This window comes from Punica granatum, chromosome 2 (genome assembly GCF_007655135.1).
Source record: "Punica granatum isolate Tunisia-2019 chromosome 2, ASM765513v2, whole genome shotgun sequence".
NCBI classification, from domain to species: Eukaryota; Viridiplantae; Streptophyta; class Magnoliopsida; order Myrtales; family Lythraceae; genus Punica; species Punica granatum.
This window is the reverse complement of record NC_045128.1, coordinates 40,556,881-40,566,922: the sequence shown is the minus strand read 5'-3', so window position 1 is coordinate 40,566,922 and position 10,042 is coordinate 40,556,881. Positions and strand designations below refer to the sequence as shown.

The 10,042-nt window shown below is 41.1% G+C and overlaps 2 protein-coding genes across 2 annotated transcripts; one reads left to right on the top strand and one right to left on the bottom strand.

Annotated features, from left to right (window-relative positions):
- Window positions 1-1,059: 1,059 nt before the first annotated feature.
- On the bottom strand, window positions 1,060-3,520 carry LOC116194647 (tyrosine-specific transport protein). Its single transcript, XM_031523509.1, has 2 exons — window positions 1,839-3,520; window positions 1,060-1,600 (listed from the first exon to the last, which is right to left on the bottom strand). Exons 1-2 carry the CDS (start codon window positions 3,326-3,328, stop codon window positions 1,522-1,524), a joined length of 1,569 nt encoding a protein of 522 aa, XP_031379369.1. The 5' UTR covers window positions 3,329-3,520; the 3' UTR covers window positions 1,060-1,521.
- Window positions 3,521-7,814: 4,294 nt separating this feature from the next.
- Window positions 7,815-9,923, top strand: LOC116197581 (thioredoxin-like 1-1, chloroplastic). Its single transcript, XM_031527757.1, has 3 exons — window positions 7,815-8,236; window positions 8,381-8,731; window positions 9,238-9,923. The coding sequence occupies exons 1-3, from the start codon at window positions 8,003-8,005 to the stop codon at window positions 9,520-9,522; spliced, it is 870 nt and encodes a 289-aa protein (XP_031383617.1). The 5' UTR covers window positions 7,815-8,002; the 3' UTR covers window positions 9,523-9,923.
- The last annotated feature ends 119 nt before the right edge of the window (window positions 9,924-10,042 follow it).

Genomic DNA, 10,042 nt, shown 5'->3' with positions numbered 1-10,042 from the left:
AGCAACATTAATGCGATAATAATAATTAAAACAGTAGTTAAATTCCAAAACCAGTATAATATTGGCCATCCTTGAAGTCAAGATCTGATTGATACATACATACATACATACATATATATGTATATGTATAATATGCAATTTCTCTTTATTTCGTCGATCGTATTTATGACTTGAAAGTGGCTTTATGGATAAGAGCCCACTGTATTGGTTGGGGACGTATGCATAGGACGAATAAGACCAGAAACTTCAATGAAGTTTCCTCCCGCAAACAAAGACATTATTTGGTCATTTCCATTCTTTGAAAGAAATAAACGCTTTGCTCCGACATGAATTAGATACATAACGTCCATTATGCCGTGGACACGGACCATGGTTATTTGACAGCCCTCGTGTTTGCTTGGAAATTATACCCCGACTTTATTTGTTCTGAATTTTTCTCATCTAGCATATAAATATGTGTGTGCACGCGCGCGCGTGTGTGTTTCCGTATATATCTGGTCATTCGATCCTAGCAGATCGTGTTAGATGGACCGGGGATTACTACAATTCGTGTTAACATGAAAATTGGCAGTCTTTGTTTTGATATTGTGGAGTGTCAGCAATGGTGACTATCGTCTCCTGTTCATGGTGGACTTGACGAGGCAGCGTTATCATCTTGGATGGAAGTAAGATAAAATAATACAGATTCAAGCTTCAGCTGTTTGACATAGAAATTAATCCCTCATTTGCCTAACCGATCACATTTGCCTTTTGATCATCCTTGCAAATCATTGGATCTAAATCGGTTTGATATTGTTATGTTTTCTGAACAAAAAGGTTGTTAGGTAAAGTTTGGTAGAAAATAATGAGACCGCCCGGGTTGATCATGCTGCAGTTGGATTCTATTTTAATCCCGGCTTAGTTGATAGCTACAGAGCTCTGCTTCAGTCTATGTCCCCGTTAGGAAGAGCTAGTAACCGAAACTTCTATCGGATTCCATTAAATTAATAACAATCAGATCATTAGAACTGACAATAAATTTTGAGAATGATATGTCAGCTACGATCTTGGCAAGGAAATGAGGCAATTCAGAAGACCATAGCCAAAATTTGCTACTTCAATTAAACTGTAATTCAGTGTACTGCAGTTTAGATAAGAAGAGCGAGTGGCAACCCAGGGCTCGAACTTGAAATACGAGCATCGATGTTGCCGTCTAAAGAACTATTACATTTACAACTTCTAAGCACATAAATGCCTCAATGAATCGAGAAAATCCTTCAATGGAACAGGACAGAGACACTTTGAGTGGACTCTCCTCCTAACAGGGAATGTTCCAAGTCTTAGAAAACTTTCGCCAGCCAGAGAAGCTCTGGTTCAGCATCGCGATTAATCTCGCCCATGAGATCACTGATCACTCATACTGTGCGCTAAGTTCCTAGAAGAATCCCCGGGACGCTCCTGGAATGATTAGCAACATATGGCGCAAAAGAATTATGCATTGGTTTGCCAGATATGCTCTAAAATCTTCGTTGACATATCTTTCTAGTGCCAAATAGCCAATGCCACCGCTACACTGAAGAGCAACAATAGTGTCACGTTCCCTCCCGGGACAATAGTTGACCTGGGATTCAGAAACATTACATTCAGTCACAATTAATCAACTGTGCTTGCTGAACATCGAATCATCAACAAAATAATTTAAATAAATAAATAAATCTATTAGACAATCCATGTAAAACTACTGGTATGATGGCGTCGATGATTTTAAGTTTTAGTCACCAGAAATTGTTCACTGTTACATTGTTATCACTTGCTTAGGAATGTTATTTGATTTCCTCGTGAGAGAGTCGAGATTATACCTCAGCTTCTTCCGGGACAGCTGAATGTACGCCATCAACGGAGGAAGGATTCCGAATAGGAAACAGTTAGCGTAGACTCCGGCAAAATCAAGTGCCTTCGCAAAAGTCGAGTGGAAGAGGGAGGCTATCAGAACTGGGGCACCCAACACAATTGACATTAAAAGAGCTTCACTGATAGAATTGAAGCCAACTTGTTTGCATTCTTCTGAGGCGGATAGACCCTTCTTCCCACTGAACCAAGCACTCCCAGAGTTTCCAGCACTATACTCTACAAAACCAACTCTTCCACCACCGGTTTTATGGAAGATTTCCCCTTCGTTGTTGCTCTTCCTAAAGATCAGATCGACGGTGTCCAGAAGCTGCTTTGGGAAGCTGACTGCGTAGCCTATCAAGCTCGTCGCTAGAGCAGAGAATGCAAAGCCTTGAACTGCCGGTAGAGCACTGGGATTCACAGAAAGCAACAATGTAATGGGATCTGTGGAAGAGGCAACAGAGTTTATCCTCCCAGACAGGCCCAAGACAATCAAATTCCATGACAAAACCATAAGCAGTGGAACCACCCCGCCCATCAAAACTGCCTTTCGTGCCTCAATGACAGTTTCTCCAGCGAGTTTACAGATAAAAGGGGTGATTACATGGAATCCTAGTGTGAGTACTGCCACAGGTATAGCAGGTAGAATTGATGACATGCTCCAAGAGGCATGGGAAAATGACTCGACCACATTTGCTCTCGCCACTGATGAACCGATCACAACTAGTGCCGTTATCGAGATAAGCATCAGTAAACATAGTAACCGGTTCACGGAATCAATCGCTTTAAAGGGGAAGAACCCGAGAATGATCCCAACAGCCAGCGGACAAAATGCATAGGCTAACATTGGATTCATGGAAGGACAGCACTGCGAGATTATCGAACCGATCCCCGAAACGCAAGCAACTAATAGAGCAAAGCTCAAAGAAGCATAGATGACCGCAACAAAGGCACCAAACCGGCTCCCTAATGATTTAGTCGCGAGGGAAGTGAAGCTCACCTCCCTGGCCCCGTCTTCCTCCAGTGCAGCGAAGGTGAGCTCCGCCACCAGGATGATTGATGAGATGACATAAACCCATGAGAGGAGAATCGCAATGGTCGAAGGGAGTGGGCCCGATTTGATGGTCAGGGCCGGCAGGCCCAGCATTCCGGGCCCCACAGCTGTCCCGATGATCAAAGTGACAGCACCCCAGAAGTTGAAATCCTTCCCCTGAGTAGATTCATTGTCCCCTTCAGATCCTTGTGGGTCCGCGTCCGCGAGTTTGGCAGTAAAGTTGCAAACTTTCCTGCTCCGACAACTCGTGGGATTGAGAGACAGAGTCTGAGATTTGTCGGGTTGTTTCGCTTGGGGGAAGGGGACAATGTGGAGCTGAAGACGACGGTGGGGTCCGAGGAATGTGGAGAATCTTGAAAATGGGACACGATTGGATTTTGATTGGAGGGGGAGAGGGAGGAGCATTTTCAAAGAGCGGCCTCTGAGATATTGGTGAAGACGATTAAAGGGAAGGGAATCCTTTGTAATGTGGGGTTAGAATCTTACGAAGATTCTGAAATGTCTTTGGTTCTGCAGAGTTGGGAATCTGACAAGGTGAAACACTGTCGCTTGGCAACCAGAGAGGAGAGAAGGAGAAGGTCAGCTCGGAGCCGTCAGACATGACGAGCTGAATCATCAGAGAGCAGGAAGAGGCCAGGGCGCTGCCAATTGGGCTCGGCCTTAGGGCCTTTTTTTTGGCAAATAACGAAGTCTTTGTTAAACAACTTCTAGGAGATCATTACAACATTACGAGGATAAACCAAACTCCGAGCATCTCTAGACAAAAATTCTAACAGAGATTCAGGGATGGGGGCGTCCTCTAGAATGACTAGCTGTTCTTGCTGCTCTCCACCAAAACGAGTCAAGGCATCTGCACGTATATTTGCTTCACGGTAAGCATGTCTAGGGACAATGGCTTAAAACCTACGGCTGAGCATCCTACAATCATCAATAAGATTGAAGATATGAGCATTCGGGAGGCTGAGCCCACGTTAGTCCTTAGCATAGGATATTGGTTCATGTTGACTGAATGGGTTCCCATATGATTTGGGGAACAATGGGCAAATTAATATATATTTTTCTAAAAGAAGGTATTAGCATATGAGGAGTAGAAATACGATAGATAAAATGAATTTTGTCAAGTATTTATAGAGAATTTAGAATATTTAACTTAAAGCATATCACGTATTTCGATAAGTTCATTTCAATTATCGAGAATACTTTTAATTTTTCAAAAATAATTTATTATATATTATTACATACAAAAAAATCTAGAGAAATTTTTTAACACTAGTTGAATATAACACCAACAAAATATAATGTAAGTTCATTTAATTAAAAATAAAATGTTAATTCACGTGGAGTTAAGGGTCATCAAATAGAGTAATTCAAACAATCGAGGACATCTTTCCGAGAGCCGAGGGCTCTCGAATGGAGCTCCCAACGATTCCTCACTTCCGCTCTTCTACTTTTATATATTATATATAGAGTAAAGTAACAATTTGTCTCTCGAAAGATTAATGTTATATCAAATCCGACATCAAAATTTTTTTTACATCAAATTGGACCATGATAGACCAAGTATACATTAATTGACCCCTTCCGTCAATATCTTCGTTAACTTTAACCGGAATTGCTGACGTATACATAATAGTAACACGTGACACATGATGATTAGCTAAGTGGGTTCCATATGTTTTTTTTAAAAAAATTGAAATTTAAAAAATATTTTTTAAAAAAAAGCCAGAAGGCCCAAAGTAAGGAGGGGAGGTGGCTAGCAACTGGGGGCCTCGACACCGGTCCCACCACTATCGCTAATGACCCTGAATTTAAAGAGAGGGGGGCGGGGGTTGGCTGGCGTCGAGGCCCCTAGTCGCCAGTCACCTCCCCTCCTTACTTTTCAGGCAATGGCCTTTTTTTTGAGTTTTTTTTTATAGAATATTTTTTATTTTAAAAAATATGTGGGACCCACTTGATCAATGATTGTGAGTCACGTGATACGGTTATGTACACATCATAAATTTCGGTTGAAATTAACAAACATATTAACGGAATAGATCAATTGATGTACACTTAATCTGTCAATGTCCAATTTGATATAAAAAATTTATTGAGGGCAGTTTTCATGTAACACCAATATCTCGAGGGGCGGATTGTTAGTTTACTCTTATATATAAGATTGTGAATCCCCCATAAGGTGTCAAAGAGTTTGGTCAGTCGGATGTCAATTTGTTGCGCGTATTCATTCATATGATTATTTAGGCTCCGTTTGTTTTCAGGATTTGATTTTAAGATTTTAAATCCAACTTTAACTCTATTCACTACACAACAAAAATCATCTCTTCAAAGTAAAAAAGGTGGGCTCCTTACATAAATCTACATACAACTTCATTATACTTAATTCAATTTTTAATATTAAATTATCATAACTATTCATTACTTTTTCACACTTTTTCTCATAATTCAATACCACAATCATTACAACGCAATTAAAATCAAAATCAACCAATTAAAATCAAAATTCAACTCCCAAACCAAACGCAGCATTAATGTCCCATACGTAGTACGAATGCACCTCCAATTTTAATAATTTAATTCTTATATTTAAATTACAACGATCAATTGGTTATCTTGAAAATTTTCATTGAGAACTTAAGAATTTAGAAAAAGAAAAGGTTTTATAACAGTTCATTATTGAAGAGACAGATTTAATGTATCAATAGATAGATGCTTCTCTCGATGAGTCGCCTATATATATTTTCCTTTTCCCCTGCTTCGGCCTATCCTACTTTCAGTGGATCGTATAAATTATTAGGTTTATTATGTGCTTGTTTACACCTATTTTCTGCACCCCGCGAAGATTGCTGAGTTTTGACATACAATTGGTGATCCTGATGGTTTTTCCGCATTTTTTGACATAATTGGTTCGAGTTGGAGAATCGAGTCGTGATCATTCTCGTGCGGTCTGAACTGATTGAAGGTCCACTAGAGAAGAAGGCCCACGGTTTGGAGTTGGCCCATTAAGAAGTCCATCTATGGTCAAATATATATATATATATATATGGACGCGCATACATGACCGTGGCGGTGAAGATTTGATTTATTTTTCTTGGTAGTCCATTTTGCTTGTTGTGCAATAACGTAATATTTTATCTTCGATTTTAGGAAGTCAAATAAGGCAGATATTTTTCCAATATGATTTGATATTCTATCTTTTAAGGAATTTAGATAGGCTAAGAGTCAATTTCACGTTCGGATATTATCTAAATATCGTATATTGCGACGTATTCGATTGTAAGAGATTTTCTAGAATTTCATATAAAGCTCATAAATACGTGTGTCGAAGTTTGTTTTAAGGGTCCCGACCAACCTATCAATCGTACCATTTACTTATATTTTCATTTTCCGCCCTTTGTTTTTAACTATTCTTTATTTTCCTTGCACCTTCACATTCCAAGCACCTTAGTTTTATTCTACTTTACTTATCTCACACTTTCATAGCTTGTTTGATTTCAATATGTGATTTTAAAATCACACTTTAACTTAATTTTATTTACAACAAAACAAAATAACTCATACAAAGTCAAAGGGTGAGTTTCATTTATGCCACTTTTTTTTCTACAATAAAACAAAATAATTCATACAATGTCAAATGGTGAATTTCATACATAATCATTTATATCACTCATATTCAAAATCAAAATTTAATTTTAAAATTTTACTTTAAAACCAAACGAAATATCAATTCCTTACCCCTTACCCCTCACTTTACCACGCCTTTCAACTCTAATTCCCGTTAGAATTTTTCCCTCTAACCGATTCTCCGTGGATCGAAGTGCTTTCGCTCTAGGAGCTCCTGAGTGTCAGACGAGGATTTTCAACTTCTTCGGCAACATTTGCCGAGGCTACTCTAAAGAATTGGGATTCACTTATGTAGTCGGACTTTCTCAAGTTAAGATAGCATTTTGATTTGAGTTTTTAGGCGAGATATTAATAAGCACGCTCTATAGCCACTTATTTTGTTTCGGACTCGGATTCATATTCGTGGGCAGATATTTGGTGGAAAACTCAAAACGGTTAAATCTCCGAGCCGCGAATCGTCTGAAGCGCATTATCTTTTAGAATTTGAAAACTTAGTTACCATTCAATCCCGCGAACTCTCGAGATCGTAGTACACGCTTTGTTTTAGTGAGACCGAATAGTGATACGTCAATTCTTGAAATCGCTTTTTTGATACGTCTACAATTATCACACACGTGGCGAAATTGGGGTCTTAACGTTTTGGACGCAATCAACAGTGCTGATTTGAGTCCATAGATAAAATTTTACGTGTATCCAAAGTACAAATACAGAGACAATATGATAATCTCAATTTTTTTAATTAGTGGAGGAAGAAGAAGGAAAAAGGAAAGGGATAATGAACGAGACCAAAGGAAAGAAGGAACGTGTACGGTAGAAAATTATTTCCGGTTACCGACAGGGGCATTCCGGAAATTCAGTCTCGGTGGGGCCCACCAAGGACAGTCACGTGGCAAGGCAGCTACCTTTTATCCGAAGGATTATCCACTTTCACTTTTCCTTTTCTACGAAACAAAAAAGTCCCGATGAAGCCAAGTGTGTGACGGCAAAGGGTTCACGTGCCCTCCCTCATACCAGAACAGGGCTACCTCGCTCTATGCACCCGGCGTATGAACCACGAATAATAGTTTAGCGTCGGGTACGCTTCCGATCGCATGTGACGGGCGCGTCTAGAAAAAGGACAGCATTATCCTACAGTCACAGTTAACGCCTGCATCAGCGATCACCGTCCAATTCTCATCCAGTTAACTGCCAACGACAGATCCAACGGCCGTCAGCGGAGCTTCTAGAAATGTCACAAACAGCACCGTCTTATATTTGCCCTTATCCTCTATCTGATCCAACTGTTTGAAATTTCCTTCACCTAATTTCGCTGCAAAGCTTCTCTGGCAGGCAGATTTGAACGATTCCTTCCGTCAACGCAAAACCATCCGGATTTGCTTGTAGGGTAAACAACGTCGGTTGATTTGATCGAAAGCCCTTTACTTTTTGGAAGGGAAAGTAGGGTTCTTGGTGAAGACGATGGAGGCCATTAGCAGGGCGAGCTTGTTTCAGTCGTCGAATCGTGTAATCAGAGATGAAAGTATCGTTTCCGTGTTCCCGAGCAGATGGAGGGGTGTGAGACTGAAGCCTGTGAAGCTCAGATCTTCGATTTCTTTGTCAAGGAGTGATTTTTATGGCAAGAGGATCGTGGCGACCCGATCTGAGGGCATCCCGAGGAGACCCAGCTCCCGGGCCTTTTCTGTTGATGCCCAGGTGTGTAAAGAACTGAATTCTTGCCTTTCTTTATGTGAAAATTGTTTCTTTGACTGTTCTCTGACTCTGTAATTTTGGGAATATGGGTGGTGTATATGTGGTCGGGTTATGGTTGATTCACGGGAGATTTGGTTCTTTCTTCAGATGATACAGGGCAACCTAGGGCTTGCAAAAGCCCAGAAATGGTGGGAGAAGGGCCTGCAGCCGAACATGAGGGAGGTGACTGGTGCACAGGATCTTGTAGACTCTCTGCTAAATGCAGGGGATAAGCTCGTGGTCGTGGATTTCTTCTCGCCGGGGTGCGGTGGCTGTAAGGCTCTGCACCCGAAGATATGCCAGCTGGCGGAGATGAACCCGGATGTTCAGTTCCTTCAGGTGAACTATGAGCAGCACAAGTCCATGTGCTACAGCCTCAATGTTCATGTCCTGCCCTTCTTCCGGTTTTATAGAGGAGCTCAGGGGAAGGTTTGCAGCTTTAGCTGCACCAATGCTACGGTTAGTACTTGCTGCTTTCTAGTTCTGGTTCTCTTTGCTCTGGTGGTGATTGCTTATAGCTGATCCATATTGGAAGCTGTTGGTCTTCGTGGCCTAATAAATGCTCTGAACTGTTATGCTCTCTGTACATAGGTTTAATCTCAGTATAGATTGTTACGAGAAATCATTTGTAGTTGCAGTCTAGTATGGTTATGGGAATTGGAATATACAGTGTCATCATTGTTGCTCTGGTTAGAAGATATCGGAGAAATAGTGGACAGAGAGAGGAGGAAATTTAGGGCAGAGGACAGAGCAGAGAGTAGGGACAGTGATGGGCTGTGAGAAAGCAAGAGACAAATGAGAGTGATCAGACAACAGCAGAATTTCACTCTCTTCAATTTTACGAATACCCCCATGAGAATACGATATTACAGTGCTGAAATTTTTGATCCATTGCTCCATTGCTCCATTGCTCCATTGCTTATTTTATGTTAGCAACTTATGCTGAATGGGTCACAATTCCACAGATCAAGAAGTTCAAGGATGCATTGGCTAAGCACTCTCCTGACCGATGCAGCCTTAGCCCCACAAAGGGTCTGGAAGAGAAGGAGCTCCTCGCCCTATCTGCCAACAGGGACTTGTCCTTTACCTACACACTAAAATCGGTTCCTGTTCCTGAGCAGGAGGCAGCTGTTCCAGAACCAGCACCATCTCACCCAAACTCGGACACTCAGCTTCCACTTCCTCTGGGAGGTCTACCGTCTGCTCAAGAGTCCAAGGAGAAGAGGACTCTAGTCAATTCGGGGAGATAATGCGGGACAGTTTTTAAACAGTCCCCTTCATCTACGTGACTCCCCTGTACAGTCTTATTTTTTTCACGTGCTTGTATCACTAGGTACGGTGCCCCTAGTAAGCTCACCGAGGAGTTGCAGGCTTCTGGATTTATTTTTTGGGTCCAAGCTTGCTTGAATAGTGGGGCTTAAGATAAATTAGGTAGGCTTGTTTCCTATTTCCTGTTTTAATTAGAATGAGGAATGCCAATTGTGGCCCTGCTGTATATCTATATGTTCCAGTTGTGTTTTCTGATTCTACTATCAAAAGGATCATGTTCAGTGTAAGCAAAGTTTTTGCTTCCTGTTCGCTGGCATTGATGTATGGAATGGAGAATATTAAGTTATCGACATTTTAAGCTGGTATCGTGAGATTTGTGGAAGAGGTCGGTTATGCGATTATCTCCTTTCATTTTCCTCTGGTGTGATCTGCCCACAAGTAAGGTATCCAATGTCCATTCATCCTCATCCTTGTTCACGGCACTTCTTATTTTATCCTTGA

Excerpts from the sequence above, each read along its gene's own strand:
- LOC116194647 (XM_031523509.1), bottom strand. The coding sequence starts at position 3,328 with ATGCTCCTCCCTCTCCCCCTCCAATCAAAATCCAATCGTGTCCCATTT. Across the intron at positions 1,601-1,838 it reads CTGTCCCGGAAGAAGCTGAG|GTCAACTATTGTCCCGGGAG; the intron begins GTATAATCTCGA and ends TCTGAATCCCAG.
- LOC116197581 (XM_031527757.1), top strand. The coding sequence starts at position 8,003 with ATGGAGGCCATTAGCAGGGCGAGCTTGTTTCAGTCGTCGAATCGTGTA. Across the intron at positions 8,237-8,380 it reads CCTTTTCTGTTGATGCCCAG|ATGATACAGGGCAACCTAGG; the intron begins GTGTGTAAAGAA and ends TTCTTTCTTCAG. Across the intron at positions 8,732-9,237 it reads TTAGCTGCACCAATGCTACG|ATCAAGAAGTTCAAGGATGC; the intron begins GTTAGTACTTGC and ends ACAATTCCACAG.